A 26,797-nucleotide genomic window follows, 5' to 3' on the forward strand; every position below is an offset into this window, starting at 1 on the left:
AGAGCAAAGAACAGGCGAAAATGAATATATGATTTTTTGTCGTCGATTACCACTCTTTCGACCAAGTTCTCGCGAGATTCACGGCAAAATAAGGCTTGATGGCCAGTTCTCATACGAATCATGGCAAAATAACGCTCTGTCAGTACGGAGCGATTCGCGGCAAAATAACCTCTGCGTAAAAGTGAACCATTGATGATCACGCCTTGCACGGGATCCGAGAGAAAGAAAAGATGTGATATAGGCAGATTTTCGCTCCGCTGAACTGAAGGATAAAACCTTATGCTTGATTTTAGTTGAACGGTAGGAATGTGGCCACAAGGTATCTTGTGGTGGTTGTTTATTATGTAACAGTAAACCAACGGCTATACATCTCCAACAATAACGTTAAACCTTTTTTTAGCTTGTAGCAATAAGAGCCACATTTATGCTCGCTCGGAAACATGCTACAGGTCGAGTTTCAGTTGGATGACAAAATGAGTGAAATCTTATGGAACTATGAGCTAATCCAGACTCTGCAAGCGGACTAAAGTTAACTCAAATCACCTGGGCGGCTACATATGGATGCTAACGAACTGAAACAATTAATCGAGAAAAAACCCCATAGGAAAATAATATGCCACACTTAGTTCAAAACAACTTAAGACTAGATTTTCATACCTGAAATATGTGTCTGAACATGAAAATGTTAAATATATCCGCTCCGATGCTGATGGAGTAACTTTTAGAGGAGAGCTTGTCCTGTCTGTTTGCTTCTTCCACACTCATCTCACCCCCAGCCATCTCTGGCTGACAGATGCTCATTTTAGAAACTGTCAGCTTGTCAGACCTGAGTGGCTTCCCTCCTCACCGGGCCACTACGCCATCCCACCCATCAATCAATGGTACCGTTGCTGTTACAACAATAACTCGGCATCCGTCTCATCGAGGCCACCGAGGTTAAATGAAGCAAATTGCAGAGGTCCAACTGTAATGGTCGCTTTATATGATGGCATTGCTGTCAGGCTCGGACAGTAATGTTCCGTTTGATATCTGAAGTGAAAGCTGAGTGATGGATTATAATTTCTTTTACGGTCATGCATATGATAGGTGTTGTGCACTGACAGGAAAAGGGCTACTTCAAGGTAAAATCACAACTAAAGTTGCACTTTTCGAAATATTATTTGACTCAGAGGGGCTATATTGTTTGTCCCAAAACGGCCCTGGGACTTTCTCAATCTGTGAAAGTCAGTGGCTTGAAAACGGAATGTTTCTGTTCTGACGGCATACCATCCACACGTGTTGACTCCGACCGGACCGCAACCTCCTCCCCAGGTCTTCATAATTTGGCTCGCCACTTTACACCTGTCCTGATGCCGATGCCAAAGTTCATTTTAATTAGCGTCGGCGCTCTTACGGTGTTGCATTTCACACCACTGTTTGGATTTTCATGCATCAGAGATTACTCCACACATTGTGGAGTAATCACATTAGCGTCTACAAGAATGCTTCCTGCCATGAACTAGTCCGTTTTCACTTTATGGAAGATGCTTTGTCATACTACGCAGGGAACACGTGGTAAAACCTCATACTTGAAGTCAACTGAGAGTGCGTTTATGTTCTTTGGTAGGTGCCTCTGCTTTTGTTAGCAACAACTTTCAACCTGGCCCATTGAAGATTGTTAAATTACGGGGCCTGGTGTCTAATAAGTATTAGCTGGGTCGGCCATTATTTGAGGACATACAGTGGTACTCTATTTACGAAATTAATTGGTTCTGCAAGAAATTTCTTAACTAGAACATTTTGTAAGTAGAGATGCGTTTTCCATGTAAATTTGTTCCAAGCCCCCTCTAAAATTCAGACATAAATGTTTCCTCAAGCATAAAAATACATCAAAATATGTAACAAATTACAATTTGATTTTTGCACAATAAATGAGAGTTGTGCATCATGTAAAAAACAAAGAATAGAGTCAAGAATAAAAATGATGGTCATTTAACTTTTAAAAAAATAATAGTTTTGTGCCTTCCTCGCTCCATGTTCTCTCTCAGACGTGTTTTTTGCCTGGCATTTTGTAAAGAGCTAATCGGCTTTTGACAATACTTAAAAAATGTCCAACGCAAACATCAGCATAGTGAGCGATCGCCGGACTGATGTACACTTTTTCTGGGTGATTCACATTTACGTAAAACTATCAGAGAACCTCATGGCCTGGGGGGCGAATGATGTGGATGCTGCATCGACACATATCTGTCTATCTACACACATAGAGACATCGGGTAGAAGTCCCTCTGGGATGCCAGGATGATGCTCGGTAATAGCCAATGGCAGAGCAGCTATGAGTATGTTGTGTTCCGGAAACTGACAGCTGCTATGAGCACTCCATACAGTATTTTTACATTTCGTATCTTGAAATTTGTTCCGTAACAAGAGGCAATATTTTCCTGTTGAGGTGTTTATAACTTGAAAATTTCATATGAAGAGACATTCGTAAGCAGAGGTACCACTGTACTGTAAATGTTGAAGGGTCAAGGTTGGCATTGATCTGAGTGGAGGGAATTAATATTACGAGTGGTTGTGGACTTCATGTGGATTTCCATTTGGTAGCACACCAAAAGTTCGAATGTAACATTGCACTCTTGCCATTGTTTCCCGCACTTTATTGTTTGCTCCTCTGATTAGTTTGGAGTTGTGGTGCCTGCCGGCATATAATTGGGCCCTCTTTGCTTGACAGTTTTGCATCATTAAAATGTTTTACTTGGAAGAGAATCACAAAATTAAGTGGAGCTTAAGCATTCAGAGAGACGCCAAATCCAGCATTCGCACAGCCTGGGACCTCATTTTCATTCATTTCAAGTCTTTGATTCCAAGGGAATTAATTGAACTTTCCCAAAGATGTTCTTATTCTGAAATGGGAACGATTTGTTAAAACCAACAATGACACTCTGCTATCAATTGGTATGCTTGTGCTTCATATGTTGCACAGCACGATTCGGCGGTTGAAGGGCTGAGTCATGCCCACGTGTGACTGGAATACAAAGTGTGCTTTTCCTAACAGCGTTGTCAGGTCATTGCTGCATCTTGTGTCTCCAGACTCCTGCCATTTTAAGCCAAGGAGTGTGCACTGATATAGACCATCAATATATGCTACTCCATCCATCGATCCATTTTCTAATCCGCTTTATCTTCACAAGTGTCGCGGGGCGTGCTGGAGCTTATCTAAGCTGTTTTCGGGCAGTAGGCGGGGGACACCCTGAACCAGTTGTCAGAGAATCATAGGGCACACAGCGACGAACAACCATCCACACTCACATCTAGGGACAATTTAGAGTGTTCAATCAGCCTGCCATGCATGATTTGGGAATGTGGGAGGAAACTGGAGTACCCGGAGAAAAGCCACGCAGGCTCGGGGAGAACATGCAAACGCCACACAGGAAGGCCAGAGAACCCGGTAACTCTGCACTGCGAGGTTGACGCGTGAACCACTGGGTCACCGGGCCGCCCCACATATGCCACAAAAGATTTTTTTATTATTTTTTTAATCCTCAATACACACACTTAGCCTTTGTTTATTGTTTGCTGAAGCCACTGAAACAGATGTGTGGTCCTAAAACAACACATCTGGCTATTACCTTGGTTTTGGTGCATTTATTGAGTGCATGTAGACTGTTTGGGTTTGCATAATGCAATTTGGTAAGACACGTCTTTCACAACTAGAGCGACAAGAAAGTCTCAAGAACCCCGTCCCGAAATGACTCCGTAAGATCGCTCTCGGAGGACTAACTGTTCCATGCTGGCTCAATTTTTGGTCCATTTGGAATGACTTCCACGTGCGAGCCGTGATCCTACAGACTGCCAAATTAAGTGAGAGCTTCAGCCTCTCATGGGTTTAATACATGTTGTCATGTTTTCACAATTCTGCTGTTGTTCATATGAGAGCTGCCACCTTTAGCCCTTTAGCTGGCAATGCCAGAACCCGACACTTTCACAGACACATAAGCAAACACGCACCTTTGTCGCCGCCATCCTCAACATATCCAGTACCAGGGTAACGTTTGCTCAAGTGATTTAGCGTCTCACATTAAATATAGCTTGGGATGGATGAATGAAAGCCAATCATGGCGTTATTAAGAAAACAGCAGAAATGTCATTCTTTTTTACATTTGTTTGGACCGCGCCGTCGTCGCATCCGCTACTGCTACTGTTTTCATCTTACATATCGGGTTTTTAACTGGGAGGGGGATGCCCGTCTGCCTTAAAAATACTCTGAAAGGTTTCCCCTTTTTGCGTTGGCTCTTGCACGATATAGCGAATGCACGGTGGGGGATGGTGAGGTGGGTTCTTCACAGCTGAATAACTAGGTCAGTTTAAGATGATGACGCGTTTTATCTCTTCGGCTCATCGCTGGCTTTTTTAGACGGCGACCACGATGGCGAGCACCAATTGTTCCTTCTCCTTCGGTCCCTCTCTTCCTCAACCCTGCGTAACCTTTATACTCACACAGTGGCCTAAATTCAAGGGGACGTCAGTCAACGTGGAGTGCAAAATTATCAAATGAAGGACAGTGTGAGAGAAACGGGATGTCCCGAGATGGTTACATTATTAAATTATTAAAATGGCTGTGCACTGATGGATATCAGACAAAGCAAGTTAGATTGTCTTCTTTTTAACATTTTATTAATTTATTATTTTTTATTTTTTATTTTTCATTTTTATTTTGCACCGATGTTGACAGTTCCGACATTCCCGGGTGTCAGAAAATTGAGAAATCTTAATTTTCTGACACCCGAATGTGGGAACTGTCAACATTGGTGCAAAATTGTGAAATTAATTTTCTGACAGTTTTTTTTGTGTGTATACATTATTGTATTTTGTTTGAACATTTTTTTTTTCAGTACAGCATACTGTATATACTGTATTTATTTTTACAAATTGAAAACTAATAAAATTATTCCATGAAATTCTGATTTGAGAATTAATAATGTTCCTGGAATAGCTTTCATTAATGCAGTAATTATTTATAAGGTGATTTCTCCATTCAACATTAGCAAGGCTGTTAGATTGACAGATGGACATCTTGACATGTTTTTTTTCTCAAGTGACAGTGGATTCCTTTTGGTTTTACGGATCACACAATCACTTGAGGATGATATCGTGCCAGCCGCTAGTTTCCTAATCGCCTTTTCTCCGTTTTTCATCTTCAGACTCCCCATTTTCCTTTTGTGTGGGAAGTCAATGATGTGTCGCACTTGTAACGGTCATTTTACCGTGCTCAACACTGCTGCCCAGGGATGGCTATCGTGCTGCATTCAAGCATCTTAAATCCATTAAAAAAATGTAAGGCAAGTGCTGAATACCTCGAGCACAATGTGTCAGATCCATCTAAAGGGCCGTCGCATGAAGGTAATCAAGCTCTGTCATCAATAATAAATGGCACCGTTAGGCAGCACAGTTTGTTCCTATTGTTGAATGGGTTGAATTGGAGACTATTGTGCACCACTGCCGTACGGGTTCAGCTCTTTGGTAAGATGATTGTACCGACGTTGTGGTGATGATGAGCGCACTCATTTGGGTCGGAAGATTTTTCAAGCCCTGGTTTGATGTTTGTGCTACTCGGTGCATCACCTTGTCGTTGTTATTTATGTCCTCTCTGCAACCTTATACAACCATGTTTAATCCAGCCCATGCAATTATCATTTTGTCAACATTTGATAGCACCCCAAAGCACTTGTATTTGCTGACATGAAGGCGAGCGTTCGTTATTTCAAGCCTACTTTAAGGCGTACATCAGTTTGCAATCCGAACATGACGAGACGATGTTTAATTACGTGTCGCGTCAACAGTATCTGAATATAACATCCTGATGTACACCAATATCGCTTGTTAATCGTTTACTCGTCTCTCCTGTCTCCTCAGGTGGTGTTGGTATTTGCACTCAGCATCGGGGCCCTTGGAATATACTTTATAGACTCCTCAGAGTAAGTATCTCATACTTCCTTGGAGATATTTTGAATGATATTCCATGTTTATGGAGCCACGCAAAGTAAAATAAACATGACTTGCGTCGACGTTGCCCTACATACTGCGAATGAATCATACGTGAAGTCTCTGAAATGCAAATGCTCGTATTTACACATTCAGACACGTGCGCGCACACGCGGGGCTGCGTCTTGTCAATGGAAGGCATGTCAGTTTCCATGGCAACAGAGACAGGGGAGATACTGTATGTGTGTGCAGGATCTTGCTTAGTTGTGTGTGGCTGAATAAGTGAGACGGGCGTGTGTTGCCAGTTGGTGCATCTCCCTGGTTGGCAGTCACCCAGCGTCACATTGCGGGCCTGGCAGCCCTCTGACAACCACTGCAGTGTTATCCACTCCCAAAAGTCCTCCCTTGTTTTTTTTTTTTTTTTGAAGATTTGAATTCCAAATAAGCTTCGATGGATGGTAAAACTTGGCAGTGGGCTCGAAATGGCTGCAAAATGAATATGCTTGATAAATCTTGCACTGTGGAGATCTTTGTGCTCTGTGCAAGTAGTCGTAGATGCTCCCGTTTTGTTTGACTGCAAATCCACTGGCTGTCGAGTGCATACATCCACTTAGTCCTGTAAATGTTGTCAGTCCTAGCCCCGAGGGCGAACGTCAAAGATGGCGGCGTTTGCACTTCACCATGCTTATTTCATTTACATGGAGGGAACAGTCTATCATTCTATGGCAGTATTTCCCATTCTAATGAACCGAGACATATTTTGCAAGAGAAAAAACCTCATGCGCACTATGCAAGAAAAAAAAAAAATCATCAAAGTAAACGCACAGGCCACTTAAATAACTTCTACCTTGTAACAAAACAGCATTGCCTTTCACTATATGGCACTAGCCTAGATCGATGAACAAGGATGCATTATTCGTAAATAGTCATCTGCTGACCAATTAAGTAGATTTGGATCATCTCATGGCTCACTGGTTGCGAATCACTGATCTATGGTACCTAAGGTCGACTTGTTATAAGGTCGAATACAAGCAGCTGGCAGGCTCACCCATCACACAATTTCAAATTGTGCAACTTCACGGGGATTCAGTTTGTAAAACTGTTAGAGTGAAGCAATTTGTTTCAAAAAAGTGAAATGTTACATTAACACCAAGTGAAGATGGCATTAAATGCGGATGCATGTACCTTGTTCTTGGAACGCTCCACATGCTTGCTTCACACGCTAACATTTTTGTGGTGGTCCACTAAAAAAGGCTACCAGCATATTAGAAACGCCTTTTACTTTGATGCCAGCTCTAATATTGTGGCCAGCGGGTGTATATACATTGGGCCAGTATGTTAAAATTTCAACGTATTGCCTCCACGCATCAGAGGCATCGCCTGAGCCAGGGGTGGGCAATTATATTTTGCTTAGGGCCACATGAGAACCAGAAAATATTATGGAGGGCCGGATGAACTAAATTCGACATAATATTAATTGGATTTCTTTATTTAAAAAGCAGTATTTAGCATTTTTTGGCACGTTTTTCAGACTTTAAGAGAACATTATTCCGTCGTATCGAATGGGATTTGCTTGACTTGGCGCTACTGCGGGCTTCCGTATCGTCTTCCCCTTCCTCCCTATGCTCTGCAACTTCAAATAACTGTGCCAGCTGGCGTTGAAATGCCTGTCATTACAAGTCCAAATGAAATGAATGCAGTCGTTGACATCGAACCTTAATTGTGTACCAACCTTTGGCAGGCCGGTTAAAAAGACCAACGGGCCGGATTTTGCCCGCGGGCCGTAGTTTCCCCCCGATCCCCATCTGGCCTAAGCTGTCAGCGCGGCAGTCCACATTGCCCCCAATCCCCACCTTGACGCATGGCATTGTGAATAACTCGGGCTCCCTCACTGGGGAATTCTTATCAAACTAGAACAGCTTGTACAAACTGAGGGCTTTTCTACATTATAATCATGGCACAGCTTGTGTAATTTTTATGATACGTTTTCGACACACCTGACTGAAACTCGAGAGTCTCTTGATAAGAATTTGCTGTATTACGCTCGATTCAATGTGCATGGGCTGGCCAAAGGCAACCCACGCTGCCAACGTCAAACTCATCCAAAATGCATCACTTAAGGACGGCACAAATGGCTGTCCGTTATCGCTCCGGCTTGTCACCTACTCACGAGCTGTCACACCAATCCTGCAGCATCTCGTTCGTTTCCGTCAAGTATTCTCGCCGTGATCCACAAGGTGGCAATTCTCGACTCCTTATTACCTGGCGTGAGGTGTTGCGTGCGCGAGGATGCGTGAAGAAGACGTCGACGCGGTAGCATTAGACCACAGGGCGTAATTCAAATAACTCGCGCTCATGGAGCTTCTAAAAATAAACCACCTCATTTACCTCCGCTGAAAAGGAACGTCAACAGGAGCGGAAGAAAAAACAAATCGATGATTACAGACTTCTACCTCAAACCTTTAATGATTGCGATTACCCTTCTAAATATTGACGATTGTGTGTTGCAGTTACCGTTTGCCTGCTTGCCGTTCTCTTTCTTCGCAATCATCACGGCCCTCCGCGTGAGTCAATGTTGTTTTAGTGGCCAACATGCCATAGGACACGCGGCAGTGCCATACGACCACAACAAATCCGGAAAAAAAGCGGGTATGGACTTTGTTTTAAAAGGCTTAATTGTTTGTTGTCACGAATGAGCTCGCGTAGTCGTCATTAACTTGGCAAACATGCTGTTGTTGAGAGGTCTGTTTATGAATGAAGCCTCAGTAAGCACCGAAAATGACCGCCCATCTGTTTGTTGTTGCGGAGAGCTTGTTTACCTCCAATCTGCACCCGTGGCGTGTTTGAATTCAGGCTTTGTCTGCTCCTCTTTTAGCACACGCACGCACACACACACACACGCACACAGAGGTTAGAGTATATGATGGTGTTGTCAGCGGAAGGATGTCGTTTGTGCTACCCCCACGTCCCCCGCAGGATCGTCAGCGTGGACACCTCCGTTCATCCCTCTGCTTCATTTTCCTCTTGGGCGCGCCCATCAAACCTATCAAGACAAATGTAGGACAAAGTCACCGCTTGCCGCTCTTAAAGGCGCGTCCCTGCTCCAGTTCTGTATTCTGCTCCTCGCCCTTGTTAAGCCGATGGTACAAAAAAAAAATAAATGATAGAGACACCATCGAAAGCCACATCAAGCTGCACCTGTAACTCTATCATTAGCGTGTAACCAACGTCAACACCGAAACAGAAACGGCTCCTGATGACTAATTAATGGAGTAAGCTGAGAAATATGGCTGAGGAGCGAGGTGAGGCCTGGCAGACCTTGCGGCAGCGAAGACTCCTAAATACGGACCTCCTCCGCGGGGTGTTGATAGTACCTGGCAATGAGGTCAGGACAGAATACCAGAGCCTCCATTTGGACCAGAGATGACCGTATAACACCAGAGGACACCATTAGTAGCTGACACCATTCCCCAAATGTCAATCCACAAACATATTATTAATGGCACTCGTTCATTTAGCTCCCCCTTTGAAACCGAGGCAAAGCGCATGCAATCGGATATCCCGGATACCGAAAGGGGACCTTGATCATCCATCCAGCCACTTTCTAAAACATCCTAACCTCATTAGGATCACACATGAGCTGGAACATATCCCAGCTGACTTTTGGCAATGGGTGGGGGGGGGGGGACACCCTGAAGTGGTCGCCCTCCAATCACGGGGCTTTGTAGATAAACAGCAATTCACATTGACACAGATGGATAGTTTCAAGCTGGGATGTGAAACGTCTTTGCGTTGTTGGTCACATCATCGTTATGGTTACCGTCAGAGCTTCGGTTAGAACAGTGAAACCGCTTAAATGTGGAAATGCTGGAGGTGGAACGGTATGCCAACGTTTCATGTCAGGCGGGGCTTAAGCTCATGCTTTGGTTCACATTGGTTCAAATGTTTTATATATACTGTATATATATATATATTAGTCAGTTTGATATGAAACCAAACCCTAAATAAAGAGCATCGTATGAAGTACCGCTACGCTAACACCGTGGCACATTGCGCCAGAGTAAGTTCGAATGAGATTTGTGTGTTTTTCAGTCGCTGCTAAATGCAAATGGCCAGCATGAAATCACAAATTAAAAATCTAACGATAGCAATGCCTGTGTCGCTCATTAGTCGGCTAAGTTTGCAGTTGCCCGGACAGTTTATGTATTTATTTTTTTTGGGGGGGGGCATGAACTCAGAGTCACCATGGCGACGTGAAGGAGGCCTGGCACCCCACAATGCAGAGGGAAAATTCTATTTTTAGTCTAGAGGGTGAATGCTGCATGAACCAATCTTTAAAACACAGACTTAGCTTTTTTTATATTGTATTTTCAAATTAAAATGTGTGCAATATTGTATCATGGTTATTATAACTGTTTACATCGTTCTTGAAATAAATGGCAGGTTATTGTTATTATTATTATTATTATTGTCATTGTTATTATTATTACTATGAGCAAAAATGATAAAACCAACAAAAATAAAATAAAGAAAAAAAAGCAAGGAAGCTATCATGCAGAGCTTTTTATTTTCACTCCCTGAAAAAACTAAACATCAATATACTTCTTTCTAGTTTCGTCAATAACGAAGTCCTGTGTCTGTGATTAAAAAAAAGAACAGTTGAGAAGGGATTTTCGTTGTTTTCCTCTTTTACAAAAATGTGAGTGAAGGTTCTATTTTTATTTTCCGTACAACGTATTCCTATTAATAAATCTTCTTTTGTATTCTTTTTTTTTAGCCTCCTCTGAGTTATTGATGTATTTACCCATCGTCCATGTTGGTGCTATTTTTACATTGACCTAAGTGAATTATTTAAATAATAACCCGGCTTCCCAGACGTCCCAGCCCACCCTCTTGCCAAGTCACTTAGAAGAGACTCTTTCCAGGTAGACATTTACTGATTAGACCTAAATCGCTTTCAACATCTGCTTTGGCAGACGTAGAATCAAAACATTCATTAGCGGTGATGCATTATGGTATGGGCGGCAAAATCCCTCGCTGTCAGTCCTGCAGCTTGTCAAGGTCACAGTAGGGCAAACACAGGCCTATTGTCTCACTGATGGCATTTTGGGCTATTTTTAAAGTTCTTGCCGCTTTGTGAGCAAATGAGAATTTACAAATATGCCAATGTGTTGTTTTGGGGGTTTTTTTTTTTTTTTTTGGTCAGAGGAGTTTAATGTGACAAAACATTTTCCATCCCGAAATAGACAAATGTGCTCCGTGGCGTTCCCCTCGGGCAGTCTGTGTTCTGTATGTCGTATGTGCGCATGCAAATGTGTGTAGATCACTTCCAGCTTCACAAATAAGCAGCAGCCATTGGGGGGTTAGATTTAAAGCGGCAACGTTTTTTTTTGGGGGGGGGGGGTGGCGGGGGAGTTTTCTTTTTTGGGGCATTCACAAATATAAACTGCGGATGAATACGAGAGCTTTTTATAGAACCGTTGGAATCCCCGGGATTTAGACCCGCTTATTTCCATGCACACACACACACACACACACATGGATTCACAGCCTCCTATGACTGTCGCTATGTCACATCTTTCCGCCTTTCTTTCAGCATGTCTCTCTCCTTGCCATCGTCACGCTTTAGCCCGCGGGCTGTGGCCAGGGCTTAAAGGCGTAACAAGAGCCGCGTTGGGCCATGGGCTATTTTCCGCGGGACGTTGGCAACTCCTGGCCAGAAATCCGATGTGATTGTGTGGTGTGAAGTGACACCCCACCGCCCAACACACACCCAACGCAACATTCGGGGGTTTTTGTCTTGTCTTACATTGGTTTCCTGTAGAAAATGCTGACACGGTATGAGATAACGCAATCCGGTGCAATAATTCTGTCATCATTTTTCTATAATTGTTTCCGAGGCGTTCAGTGTAATGCTCGCATGTTCATATTATTTTGGGCAGTGTTGCTTTGGGAGCTGCAAGATCATAGCGGTTGAAAGTCCTCCTTTCATCCCCCTCCCGGTTTAAACGAGACACCGCTTGGCCAACAGAATATGCTTTTGTTACCATGATGACAAGGGTTGAAGCTACTTGTTGAGTCTCCTTGAATCCCAAAAAGATCAGTAGGTTAGGCATCAGCTGTCCTAGACACAGTTAATCAAAGTTAATCTCCACTTATTAACTAACCACTAGGGGTTCGAAGATAACCTGGCCTATGAAATAGATGTGGTGTTTTTAACTCTTTCATTCCACAACACGTACTTGTACGTCTTTTTAAATTTAGGTCCCGCCTACCGAGGATGTACTTGTACGTCTAAGTCTTTTTTTTCTTCCTCATAGAGAGGAGGAGGGTCTGATGCAATCTGTGAATGAGAATGAGCCGTTTGCATTGTAAATCATGTAAAAAAGCGACCAATAGGTGGCAGTGGTGTCTCACATGCTTGAAATGCATGCTTTTCCAAAAAGCTCTTTCTCCGTTTTTTGCCCAAGAATCGCCATTTTCATGAAACGTAGCCATTTTGTAATGCCGATTGCTGAAGTATGGAAAAAGATAGAAACAACAAGTCCAAACTTTATTTTGGTAGTCTCCATGTTTATATAGCATTAGAACAAAATATTCTGTGGGCCTTGCAAGATCAGTCAAAATCCAGTAAAACGCTGAGATTGAGGGGGTTGTTCCAGTGAAAAATGGCTGGGATTGAATGAGTTAATATAGTGATATGACAACAACGATAATGTGTCAATTTTAATATCACGATATTGCCATTATAAGATGAGATAAGATAAGATATCCTTTATTCGTCCCACACTGGGGAAATTTACAGCCTCCAGCAGCAAGAATGTATGTAGAAAGAAGAAAGAGAAAAAAAACAACAAACATCTTTCAATTAAATGCAATATGAACACAAAATGGATAAATCGCAGTACTATTTACAATTTTCCTTCACATCATTTAATTACTATTATTATTATGATTGTTATTTTTTATTCATCAGCCTGACAGCAGTCGGTAGGAACGAGCGTCGGTATCTCTCCTTCTTGCAGCGCGGGTGTAACAGTCTCTGGCTGAAGGAGCTACCAAGTGCTGTCAGGGCGGGCTGGAGGGGGTGGGAGGGACTGGCCATCATAGCTCTTAGCTTAGTTAGCATCCTTCTGTTGCCCACCTCCTCCAGAGTGTCAAGGGAGCAACCCAGGACAGAAGTGGCCTTCCTGACCAGTCGCTCCAGTCTCTTTCTGTCCCGGGCCGAGATGCTGCCTGACCAGCAGACAATGCCATAATGGATGGCCGAGGCCACCACCGAGTTATAGAACGTCTTAAGGAGTGACCCCTGAACCCCAAAAGACCTCAGTTTCCTGAGTAGGAAGAGTCGGCTCTGTCCTTTCCTAATCAGGGTGTCCGTGTTTGTAGACCAGTCCAGTTTGTCGTTCAGAAGAACAGGACTTGTCTACAAACACTCATCACTTATCATTGTATTTCTAATAGTCACTCCCGAAAAAGTGTACAGGAAGTGGGCTGTTACGCACTGAAACTGCCTTTGGATCAATTTGTTGTTTTCAGTGCTGGCACAAGCATCCAATTGCTGCTAAATTTGAAGAGATATACTTAACAGATGGATGATCGTTTTCATCATAGCGTGTGGGTGGAACATGTTGGTGAAGATTGGCGTTTCAATTGAGCTTCTAATCGTCACAGAAACTCATTCCAGAAGCTTCTGAACAGGCCGTTTTTTGAGTGTTTTAAAATTTTGACAGGGAACTACATATCAGACAAATGGATGCCATTAATCAGTGAAGCCTATGCATATGGGCTGAAGCTTGGCTTTTGCATCCAGTCATAACTCTACTCGAGGCCCTATTCATCACTGCTCGCAGCATTGTTTTTAAATTTCACTTCCATTTTATGACTTTATTGTGTTTCTCTTCATGCCCTGTGATTGGCCAGCGAGTGTTTCACCCACAAGGCGCTGTTCAACTGTAAATGTTCACCAGAAATGGGGTTATGTGTGCCTAAATGTATTTGTGACGCTGATTCCCCAAAAGTCTACATTTTTTTTTCTTTTAGAGCACATCGATATTTTTCATTTTCATTTTTTTTAACCTACAAAAGGTGACTGTAAACAAAAAAAAATGCACCAGTTGCTACTGACCCTAACCCTTAATGAATAAATATGATCAAATATGACTTGCTGCTGGAGGCTGTAAATCTCCCCAGTGTGGGACGAATAAAGGATATCTTATCTTATCTTATCTTACATATAATATTATTATTAACACAATATGTGCCAGCGAAATAATGGCAGATTCATAATCGGAGCAACAAAAAAAATCTGGAAAAAATGACTTCCAACTCTGATTAAAAAAAAAAAAAGTTTTAAAAATTTGTTGAAGCGTGAAATTAGCTGGAATTGGTGACAAGCTGACCCACGACTGAGGACAAGTGCTGTAGAAAATGGGTGGATGGATGTTTTGAATTCCATTTAGCAGCCTCTTTTTTTCCCCTTCTCTTTACTCAAGTCACTAATGTCATTTGACTTCTAATAATGGCCAAATCAAAGCTTTCAGAATTTCGATGTGATCTTTCGGCCTGATGCAAAGTCAAGCTGACTAACCAGTGAAGCCCGCGCTGCACGCTGCCATGCTCTCGCCGGGGTTATCGAGAACGCTTTGGGTCATATGACTCGAGATGAGCAGTTAGTCAGAATTAGGCCAGAATTGAGCCCAAGGGGGGAGACGCCATGGTGACCACTCCAAATGGTGTCTTCACTGTGCGCCATCTGTGTGTATGTGTGCAAGCATGGTCTTGTAAAAAAACTTTTTATTTATTTATTTTTTAAATTTTTTTTATGATGCGATGGCAGAGGAAATTTGTCGGGTTGATGTATGACTCTTTAATGGAAAATTCTCAACATTGGCGCTAACTCCTTTTTGGCGACAAATTCAAATTAACCTCTGCCCAGAATCTGATTGCACTTCACAAGGGAAATTGCCTTTCAACCAAATCAAAGCGTTTATTTTTAACAATAGCCGCGAGTGGTTGTAATTTCTTTGGACATGGGCGAGGCTTTTACATCATCTTAAAGAGCAGAACAGTCCTAAGGATACGCCCGAGTGGGGCAATGTGAATTAGAAGTTGGATCATTTTCTTGGAGCAAGAAGACCTCTTTGGCATGTCTCGACTCATTCATCCAATTTCTTGGATGATAAAAATTCATCCACCTCTGGAGGTCGTTTTGCGGTAACTCAAGCCTCAAGCCATTTAGCGATCCATACATGAACAATTTTGAGAAAAAAAAATGACGTGATGAAATCTGTGACTTCTTTTGTTTGTTTGTTTCCTAAGCTCCTCTTCCCATGAAATTTTAAACCTACCGTATTTTCCACACTAAAAGGCACACTGGATTATGAGGCGCACCTTCAGTGAATGGCCTATTTTCTATTTTTTTTCATATATTGGATGCACCGGATTATAAAACGCAATCTATAATGCATCCACTAGATGGAGCTACGCATTTGTCGTGTATTCACAAACGAGGAAATCACATAATAAATTCTGTAAGAGGGCTATAGAATTGATTTTGTGATTTCCTCGCTTGATTTTCTGCATTATTTTCAATTTTCGTAGTTTCATTGAATTAATCGTTAATTTACATTTTTTGGAGGCGGTCATGAACGCCTCTCGAGTCGAACGAAAGAAGAGAATGCACGAATGGACAAAGACGTTCCTGTATTTGTTGAGACTGTGAAAACTATTAATAAAGTGTGCGTTTTAAAAAAACAACACCACAGCTCTCCTTTATTTGTTGCTGCAACAAAAACATATTTAATAAAGGAGCGACACAGTTCACTGAACTCACAGCAAGTTATAACATTGACTCGTTAACATTGAACTCTCTTGCCTATTCTATATCCGTGCTCTATTGCATGTCTCCAGCAAGGAGATATTTTCTGGTTGACATATTACCGTAATGACCATACACAAGGCACACCGGATTTTAAGGCGCGCTGTGAGCTTTTAAGAAAATGGAAGACTTTTCGGTGCGCCTTTTAGTGCGGAAAATACGTTAATTAAAAAAAATCAATATGTATTACAAAAACCCAATTCCTGATGAAGGGATCATGGCAGGGACGCATCCAAGTGATGAATGCAACGGTGATTGCCTGTGATTGCTTTTTGTGCTTACTCACTAATGGTTAATCATCATGAGGATGGAAATTATGACAGATTTGCAAAATAAACATCCAGTTAGTGGCTGCTTCCTCCTTGACAGGCGAGGAGGATGCAGGAGATTCTCTCGAGTGGAGCGTCTGTCATATTGGGGGATATCCGTGTTGGATATTTGTGTTTTCAAAAAAATGCAGTGCAAGATATTTTCTGAATGGATGACGGGCTGAATTTGTCTTCTTTCTGCATGAATCTTATTATCCAGCATTTCCTCAAATGGTGGTCTGCGCTCTGCTTGCTGCCGTGCCCCAATGAATCACTCAGTGCATTGTATACTTGAATAAATACGCCCCTCCCCCATAGACGGCATGTGTAATTATTCAGACTTACCAATATAACAAACAAAATGAATTAGTTGCCTACTTTGTCGCTAGCCAAAACATTAGCACCTGCGCGGAAGTATGGCATCAGAATGTTGACGTTCCCTGCACAATAGTAATGACGACCATGCGTTATGTTTTTGCCACAATCAGGCTTGTAGATGAATCATTTAAATCTTTTTTTTTGTTTGTTTTTTTTAATCCTGCACCATAAAAAAATAGACCTAAAAAATAATGGGCTTTTTGATAATAAAAGAAACAGTCAAACATTAGCTGTCGTGATGCACGATATGAACATTTTCGACCGATAAACGATGATTTCCTGCTTTCCATTAACAATAACTTGAATTATTATTATTATTTTTGGCATAGTACAAATATGTCTGTTGTTGCAGCTTCTGAATGTAGTGGGGTATAACAATGATATTAATAAAACAAACAAAAAAAAAACCCCATCAAGTCACATGTTTTGCTGCTTTTTGAACTGTTGTCACTTAAGACGGTCTATGAATGAAGTTGGTCGCATTCTGTCTTGAGTTCTCAGTTTTATTACTTTTTTTTTTTAAGATCAATTCACGAAAAATGGGTTGAGAGGAAATGAATAAAAGATGTAATGGACGCATCAAGATGGTCTTCCGGCTAAGCATCTGCAATTGAGGAAAAACAGTGCATTGTTGTTCCCTTAATAAGAGCTTGCAAGAAATTCTCGATTTCTTTGGCTCGGCTCCCATTACACTTTCTTGTGATGGAAGACCAAACACACAAACAGAAGTGCCATATAGAAGATTCTTTTTAATATGGTGATATTGAATCCAGCCGTATTACTCATCCAGGGAGCATGTCTCTGTCGGAAATGAAAAAAATAGAGCACCGTAATCATCAATTCACAAGTGTCCTTTGAGCAACGTGTTTATCTCTTTTGTATTTTGCAGCCCTATAGAATCCTGCCAGAACTTCTACAAAGACTTCACGTTACAGATCGACATGGCCTTCAATGTCTTCTTCCTCCTTTATTTCGGTCTGCGGGTAAGCAACACGTGATGCTTGTTTCTCAACGCACCATCATCGAAAATGAAACTTTCCTTCCTGCCAAATTTTATTGATTAAAAATATTGTGGAAAAATCAAGTCGTTCTCTCCGCTCTCAGGCAGTGTGCTTGTCTACTGAATAAAGAAACCATGCTACCACCTGGGGAAAAAAAAAATCTTATTTTTTTTGCTGGCTTTTTATGGCCTGCTCAGGTTCTCATTTTTTGTGCAGAACGGCAACTAATGCCGAACTCCAAAGTGTGTCTTGTAGCATTCTTTTCGCCACACCCCCCAAAAATTGGGAAAACTGAAATGGGGGAAAAAACGGGCGGCCAGGTGGCCCAGTGGTTAGCCCGGCGACCTCACAGTGTACATGTACTGGGTTCAATTCTAGCTCCGGCCTCCCTGGGGAGTCTGCATGTTCTCCCCGGGCCTGCATGGTTTTTCTCCGGGTACTCCGGTTTCTTCCCACATTCCAAAAACTTACTGTACATGGCAGGCTGATTGAACACTCTAAATTGTCCCTGGGTGTGAGTGTGAGTGTGAGCGCGGATGCTTGTTGGTGTCTGTGTGCCCTGTGATTGGCTGACAAGCGGTTCAGGGTGTCGTCCACCTACTGCCCGAAGACAGCTGGGATAGGCTCCGGCACAGTTTCACGTGATATCTCACAATTCAGTTCTATTTGTTTATCAGTCTTTGCACACGTTTTCAAGTCTCTTCAAACGTGTATTATGTTCACTAAATTCAGTACTGCGGTATCAAACTTGTAATTATATGTATGCACAAGCCTAGATCAAATGTGCTCTGTTTTACATTGCTGTCATCCCAGCAAAAGTCTTCTGGCGAGCTTGACATACTAACAAGTGACTAAATCAACTCATAAGCTACTTATGCCCCAACCACGGGGCATGAATCAGCAAGTAGGGTGATGCAAGAGTGGAGTCACCGCAAGTTGTCGTGAACGCGCGTAGGTGCTTCTGTTTGTGATTTTGACTCCCCTCTTTCTTCTCGCAGTTTATAGCGGCCAACGACAAGCTGTGGTTCTGGCTGGAGGTCAACTCGGTGGTTGACTTTTTCACCGTTCCTCCCGTCTTCGTCTCCGTCTACCTGAACAGAAGCTGGCTCGGTGAGTCGTCACAGCTCCCGTTTGAAAATGTTTTTCCCCTCAGCGCAAGCATCTTACCGTTCCTCTTTCATACCATTGGACCTCAATCTTTACCTGTCAACCCTCCTCTTTATCACTGACCATCCCCGCCCCCCCCGCCCCCCTCTGTTTCGCTATTACCGCGAGTGCATCTCTGAGGCTCCCTGGCTCCTAGCTGCAATCTTCTTTGCCTTGTCATGCAAAGTGACAGGAAATCTCCTCTGATATTTCAAAGGAGCAGAGCAGTTTCTAATGGGGAGGAGAGTGACTTGTGTGTATGTGTCTTTTGTTTAGACGTTGCACCTGAAATGGCTCACAGTGACCCAGCACTGCGCTACATTCACAAAGAACTAGCAGTAGTTCATCACACACACACACACACACACACACACACACACACACACACACGAACGAGCAGTCTTGCATGAGCAGTCTGGAAAACACCCCAACCTGTGTTACATAACGGCCTACTTTTATCTGCGAGTTCAGAGTATTGTGACCTAAATTACACTGCAGTATAAAGGCTCCGTCTTGCTCGGGTGCACAGCTACTCTGCTTGTAATCCCGTGAATAATACTCCTACCTCAGGACCTCGGCCAAACGCAAACGGAGACTTACATATGTGATCCTGAGCGATGATGCGGTCACAATATAAAACGCTCGACTCAAATAATGGAATAATGCGCTTCCACTTCAGTTAGTTTACCTGCGCTGCGTTTAATGTGGCATCATACAGATACTTACATTCGGCATTATGCTATTGTGTTTCAAGATTGAAAAGCCTTCATTCTACTTACTCTGACCAGCTTGGTAGTCTTTGTAATTGAGTAACAGGTTTTGTTCAAGTTAAAATCATGGGGGGGGGGGGGGTTGTTTTGTGCGGAGGTTGTACAATTTATGGCTCCCCTCTAATAAAAGCCCCTTTGTCGAAGCAGATGTGTGGTAACCTTTCCGCAAGTAAATAATCACACTTGGCCACTATGTCAGATACTGTAGATTGGAGAATAAAAAAATGCATGCAGCAACAATGGTATTGGAAAAATATGTTTACAGAAATAAAGGCCGTTAGTTAGTAACTACTCCCTTTCAGTTGACTAAATAATCACACACGACCACGATATGAGAACATACTGTATAATAAAAATGTTTTTGTACAAATAAATACTTCTCCCAATAAATACCTTAGTCCTAATGGATGCCTGAAGAAATGGAGAACACCGTTTTTTAATAGCAATTTTTGTAAGATGTGGCCTTAGATGATATATTTTAACTCAAACCCGTGTTTAAAAATACACCTAGAATTTGAGTTGAAACTATCTAATATTTACGGACATGTGTATGCAGACTTTTGGAATAACCGGGTCATGAAATCGCTGAGTAATTATGAGGTGTTGAGGGTTTCTGGAAACGCCCCACTGTGGCTAATGACTCCCACCAGGAGTTCAAGTGTTGTAATGAATTCGAGATGGTCAAGTAATCCGGTTATCGGTGCTCATGATGCAAGGTGTCCTCGTCTCCTCAGAAAATCACCGCAGCGGGGATCTTGATGAGGATGATGAAAGACGGTGAAATGGGGCTCTGGCTTCTGCTTGACATGCAGTAGGGTGTATTTACCTGTGACTCTTTTTTAATGTCTTATATCTGGGCCTAGGATAGATAGCATTTGGACTGAAATGCGCAAAACAGGAGCTAAGATGAATGGAATTTCACGTGTCAGATTTATTAATCAAAAGGTTCAGATATCTGTTTCATTTCCCTCATCTATAACGGCGGTGAGGAGATTGTAACAAAACTCCTTGTGGCATGCGAGGCAAGTGTTTACTGGGGGTAATATTTTCCCACATGCCACAGGCTTCATAAACCGTTGCCAAGGATTGCTTATGAAATTAACATGCATATCTGCCGGCGAATGTTGCGTGGCCCAACGGGCTGGCAAAAAGCTTCCAGAATACTAATGAGACTGTCCGAGTCACCGTTGATATTCACGCTGTGATGAGTTTGGACAGGAGTCGTGATTAATACGCAGGTCATGCATTGTGTAATGTGGTGTTTTGGTATCCTCACGTGCCGGATGAATAATCACAATTAATCACATGCCTTGGAACCTCAAGTGCCCCAGAAGTGGTATCATTTTGATCTGTGACTTTTTTTTTCCCCCACAAGCTGCAGTCCTGGTGAGGATTAAACGTACAATGATGATAACAGAACCATGAATAGAACTGCAGCATAGGAAAGTAGTTTATTTTTGAATAAATAGGAGCAATATCAGCAACATAATTGTCACTGCCGAGCAGAAACTCTGTCCACATTTGATCTATTTCATATTTGTCAATTCCAATGTAAGTGAGTTGAATGACCGATCTAAAATGTTGCAAATGACTTTTGCTCCTTGATGATGCAGTGTTAATTGCTCATCATTTTTGTCGATATCTGGAAACTGAAAAAAGGACAATGGCTAATGACCACTGAAGCCCTCCATCAAGCGTTTAATTTTGCAGTAATCCGCCAGGCAAAGGGATGGAGCACTCCTGCGAATTCCCAAAATAATGTGAGCGATTGATGCCCAGTCAACGTAGCTCCTTGACACCAATCAACTACTTTTTGATTAAGCAGGGGTTTGGTGCCATCTGGTGGTATATTAGGGAATTTTAGAAGGAACGCAAAAATGAATACGTGAATTTTCCAGCAAATAGTTGAGACTAGATTTACCAAAAAACGTGATTAGGTAAATATGTGAATCATAAACTGTGAATTTGTGGGGAATTATTGTATGCTGTGCTACAGGTGTGTTGTTTTACTTCATATGACAACTAGTGTCCTCCCCGTGAATGACTTGTGACCAGTCCGGCGCGCCGTACGCCTGAAGTCAGTTGGCAACAGGAGAACAAGGTTATTCTGGTTATAGAAAACAAATGAAATGACTATGAAACTAGCAAAATAACAACCGAACTAAAATGGAATGTTAATGAAAAGAACAGAAAATGAACTGAAATTTAGCACGCTTGCTGTCAGAGCTATTGACAACTAACTGAATAAAAAAAAGGTACAATTTATGAAAAGTCTATATATAAACTCTCATTTTAGAAACTTGTATGAGCCCGCAGGATAAGCAGTCTAGAAAAATAATAAATGGATGTGTTCTTTCCTATGACGGAGGGGAAAAAGTCAACATGTCATGACCTGCACCAAATTACATTGGATGGTAGAGGTATAATGGTTTCACTGACAATCAATCCATGAAACTGTAATTACTGCCTCGTTCATTCACTGAAGTGTCTACAGGATTGTCTCCCTTAAGCGGGAAGCCGAAGGCAGTTGCTAAAGCCGTCTCCTGCAGTGCGTTCCCAGTGCATCCTTTTTGTTTACATTACATACATTACATACACGCCCAAGGGACACACACCCCAGCAAGTGCAATGCATTATAACGACAGCACCTCCCGGACTCCTCGTGACGTCCAGCCCACCGTCCACCATCGCAAACAAGCCACTTTGTGCATGTCAAGTTGTCCTCTCTGCACAGCCCCTGTGAAGTAGCGATGGAGTGGAACAGAAAAACGTGCGGCTAATGAATGAGACCATGCAGAAATTCCCTCTTTAACTGATTTATAATGGCGTTGCTCCCAAGAGAGCGATGGGATTATCGTATGCTAACTCTCCGTAGCTAGTCCACCTTTAATTCTCGGTCGGTAAGGGAGTCAAATTGTTGGTTTCTGTAAATAGAATGAATGATTTTATCCTGCTCTCTCTGAGGTGTGTTGGTTCCGGCGGCTCGTGTGAGGGATGCGCTGGCTCTCACGATGCAAACTGCTACTGCCTCCAAGTGGCGCTCTTGTGCACTGCAGGTAGCAGCAACCCTAAAATGTACATTTCGGTTTGACGTCCATTTTACATGACGTTGAAACCTATCTGACCAAGCCTTGGATTAGAGTTGAGTCACGCCATCATTTATTACATATTCTTCATGGCACTCCATCTTCCTCCCACTTTGCAAAAACAATCATGTTCCATTTTAGACTTTAAAGGTCAACCAATAATCTTTTCAGTAATAGTGAGGGCAAAAACTATTTAAAGCGCAATTTCTTTCGTTATTTTTTTTTCATGCGACCCACCCAGGTTCATACTTAGACCCGTAGCAACGCACTTCACAATGAAAATGCTTTTGTTCTGTCAATCTCCGGCGAGTGACGTCATTTACAGAATGCCGAGTCATCAGTCAGCCATTGAAATGCATTGTTGATTGTCCCGTTAGTTGCTCTTGGCCATTGTTACCGAGCTATTCGGCCAAATGCACAGTTCGCATTCACGCCAACACATCAAGTTAAAACAGTAAACAAATGAAATACTCTTATGGAGCAGTATTGTGGATGTTGAAAACATGGCGTTTATGTGAGGTGGATTTACATCATTTCAGTATGAATGACTGTGAATTGTGTCGAGCATGGCATCATCTAATCCCAGCAGGGGTATAATCCCAGATGAAGCATCCTGCACACTGCTGATTGATAAAAGGCCCCGATGCGCCGGCCCATGCCAGAACACGCGCGCTACCTCACAAAGCCTCAATGAAGCCTCCGGAAAAGCCTTTTATTTGATTTTTTTTTTTCCTCTTCAATGAGCATCTGGCCATCTGACACGTGCGTTCAACCCCCGTGTGTACAAGAGGCTTTGGCATGTGTGGCAAAGAGATTTTCCTCATATGAGGACACGTGTTTTCAGAGTCCCCGGAAGTTCATTGAGATTTTTTTTTCAGCCTTTGCTGAATATATATATATATTATATTATATTATATTATACACACACACACATATGTATTTTGTTTTGAGCAGCTGTCTGCCATGAGCACTTTTCACCTGAATTCGCTGCTCATTGCCTTGTGAAAAAGTAATGCTGAAATCAGTCATTGTTTATTTAATCTCTTTGCTCTGGAATGTTTCCGTTTGTGGTCTTGATTGTCCTTAATCTCCAGCAAAATTTCATTTTTCATTTGACAGAAAGCGTATTAGGCAAAGTAGTGTGTGTTGATTGAAACAATGAAATTAGGAAGGTTGATAAAAGGTGAAAGTGGGTGTTTGGGATTAAAAGCATTGTTGCAAAATGAAAAAAAAAACCTGATATATAATATGAGATCATATTTGGCTCAGAGGGACAATATCTCTCTGAGGTCTAGCAGTTATAGCTGTGTTGTTTGTTGGCATTGACCGTATCTTTGCAGAAGTTTGGATCTTTTAACACTCGAAGAAGGCTCCCGCTTGTTCATCTATTGCTTTTTTGTACTTTGAAGACATTGGTCTGGGACCATTTTCAGAAGCAACCTTGGCTAATAGGCAGCAAAAATTCACCTAGACGCCATGATACCGCCAAAGCTGCTCATGTACCGACGCACTCTCAGCGCTGTTAATTTGGACCAGTTCCAGGAGTCGCCTCGACGGAAGAAGTCCAGTAGCGATATTTTCCACAATGGCTATCGAGTGAGGCAAAGCCACCATGCGATGGCGACACAGGAAAGGCAGACCGGAGCGTACCATTCTTTCCGGTGCTGTTTGCGCATCCTCTCCAACTGGGGTAAAAATATTCTCTTGAAACCAAATGAATGAGAAGTCACAGAATTATCGATTTAATGATATAAGGAACGACAACTCATTAAATTATTCATGAACAAACAATGTGTTTTATTCTGCTAACTCACATTGTTGCCATAAATATGAATCATGCACATGTAGTATACATTTTCCATACAGTGTACTTGACCAGATGGTAAACTGCAGACATTTTTGGTTTTCGTCATTGTGTGTGGACATAACGTGGCGGCAAAGTTTGATGAATTGCCATAAAATACAACTTTCACAGTTTTGGTCTGCTCATCGAGGGCCCATTCATCATTGCTCATATATTTTATTATTGTTTTTTTTTTTTTTTTTTTTTGCAAAATGTGTTCCTCCACAAGCTACAGTGTAGTAATTGTGGTGATAAATGTTTGAGGTACGTTCTCTCCCATTATGCACAATGTAGTGTTGGGACACAATCACACACCCTTATCGTGGGGATTACTCATGTTATTAAAATGCCAACAAGATAGGTGTCGCATCCTAATCCCTAGGCAAGCTGCTCTATGGTCCAGATCGAGGCTCATGAGAACTAAGCCGTTTTAAGATGCACAGCGGTGTAAAGATATCGAGGGTGCAGCGACGTGTCAGCAGTCGTTTGTGCCCCCCGCATCACCCTCCCCCCATGGTTTCAACACATTCATGTAAAAGTTTCATTTTATATTCCCTCCTGATGATGTAACTTCTATTTTTCCTTCTCTCCGTCTCACAGGTTTAAGGTTCCTGAGAGCGCTAAGATTGATACAGTTCTCAGAGATCTTACAGTTTTTGAATATCTTGAAAACAAGGTAACGTTCTCCTCACCGGCACATCCAGCTTCCAGACTCATATGCCCGCCACCATCATGATTTAGTTCCAAACTATCATAGTCCTGTTTCGTACTGTCACGATTTGTTTCACTCGACAATTATGGGTTCATGCCGGGTTATATATTTCATGATACTGCTGTACAGTGAGTATGATTATGAAAGACATGAATTATACTAGTCTCTGATGGAGGTTCACATTTACAGTGTGCTTTGGAAACTGATTAACATTTTCCAACTTCATCATATTCAATGATAATTTTTATGAATCATTTCCCATTTTATCAATGGAAATATGCACATAAACGATCTGAAGTCAAATAATGTCATGAATGTAAAAATTGAGTTGTCTGAGGGTTTTTTTGGGGAGGGGTTGCAAGAATTTAGTAGGATTTCATGCATGAAGCAATGCACCGTAAATGGAGGAGTTGAACATATTTTTTGCGCAATTATTTTTTTCAGATAATTATGTTAAAGAAAATAGTATGAGTTAACCCCAAATATAGTCCAGCATAAATCTTTCTTTGTGACAAAAACATAATTTTCACTGTAGTTTGTTCACAAAATCCCCACCATGTTTAAAGGAGCCATTCAGAGATGATATTTCCTCGAGCAACTATCATTTAGGAAAAGAAAAAAAAATCTGTATTTTTGTTGTTGTAAATACTATTTTATTGCATGACATGAGACGATCTTCCTCCGAATGTTCTGAACTCCCATTTCCACGCCAATGTTGGGATTTAACAGAACTTCCTGTAAACATCTTTAGCTAACATCCGAGTTGTTGTCTTTTGCGGTTTCTTCTTGTCAGCAATTCCATCAAGCTGGTGAACCTGTGTTCCATCTTCATCAGCACATGGCTCACCGCTGCAGGATTCATACATTTGGTAAGTGGACAGAGCTGACATTCAGTGCGGTCCGGTGATAAATTAACGGCAGTCACCACGGAGGCGCCACCCATCCATGCATTAAGTGTCACATATTTCAACAAGTTCGACCTCAAGATTTTTCTTGCCCGGTTAGCATGGTAATTTATACAGAGGAATAAAACCAACAAATTGACAAACTGGCACTCTTCTATTCCACCCCTCCCCCCTTCATTTGATCCATTCATAAAGAATGTCACACTGTCAACACAAGCAGTTGTTCCGCTATTTATGTCCTGCTTCAGGTCGGCTAGGACCATCAATTATGACGTGTTTTTATGTGAAATCTTTCGGTCGCCCAGTAAAGAATAATTTAGGTTCAAGAGTTTTGACACAGGAGCTACAGAAACAACAACAGCAGAAAAAAAAAAAAAAGATTTGAGGCATGCTCTTCATTCGGTGGCATAAATAGTACTGTAAATAGTACTGCGATTTATCCCTTTGTGTTCATATTGTATTTAATTGAAAGATGTATGTTGTTTTTTTTTCTCTTTCTCCTTTCTTCTTTCTACATACATTCTTGCTGCTGGAGGCTGTAAATTTCCCCAGTGTGGGACGAATAAAGGATATCTTATCTTAAAACCTAGATTGTGGTTGTTTGGTCTAATATACTGTATATGATATAAATGTTATAATATTTATGTGGCAGTAACGAGACACACATTTTGTGCACTGGACTGCAAAAAAAAAAAAAAAAAAAAGAACACGGTAGTACATTTACAGTTTATTTTTTATTTGTACTACTGCAGTAAACGGTATCACCACTAGATGGTAGTCTAAGCTCAGAAGAGTGCTAACTCCTCT

At 41.9% G+C, this 26,797-nt stretch overlaps 1 protein-coding gene across 27 annotated transcripts in view; it reads left to right on the forward strand.

Annotated features, from left to right (window-relative positions):
* kcnma1a (potassium large conductance calcium-activated channel, subfamily M, alpha member 1a) overlaps nucleotides 1–26,797 on the forward strand; it is a 142,327-nt gene that overhangs the window by 58,596 nt on the left and 56,934 nt on the right. For all 27 annotated transcript variants that reach the window (XM_052079966.1, XM_052079969.1, XM_052079965.1 and 24 more), the window contains exons 3-7: nucleotides 5,893–5,954; nucleotides 17,417–17,510; nucleotides 18,527–18,638; nucleotides 24,974–25,049; nucleotides 25,879–25,954. In XM_052079966.1, the coding sequence (XP_051935926.1) occupies nucleotides 5,893–5,954; nucleotides 17,417–17,510; nucleotides 18,527–18,638; nucleotides 24,974–25,049; nucleotides 25,879–25,954 (420 nt within the window). The remainder of the gene's footprint in view (nucleotides 1–5,892; nucleotides 5,955–17,416; nucleotides 17,511–18,526; nucleotides 18,639–24,973; nucleotides 25,050–25,878; nucleotides 25,955–26,797) is intronic.

The sequence above is a fragment of the Hippocampus zosterae genome, chromosome 11 (assembly GCF_025434085.1).
Source record: "Hippocampus zosterae strain Florida chromosome 11, ASM2543408v3, whole genome shotgun sequence".
NCBI classification, from domain to species: Eukaryota; Metazoa; Chordata; class Actinopteri; order Syngnathiformes; family Syngnathidae; genus Hippocampus; species Hippocampus zosterae.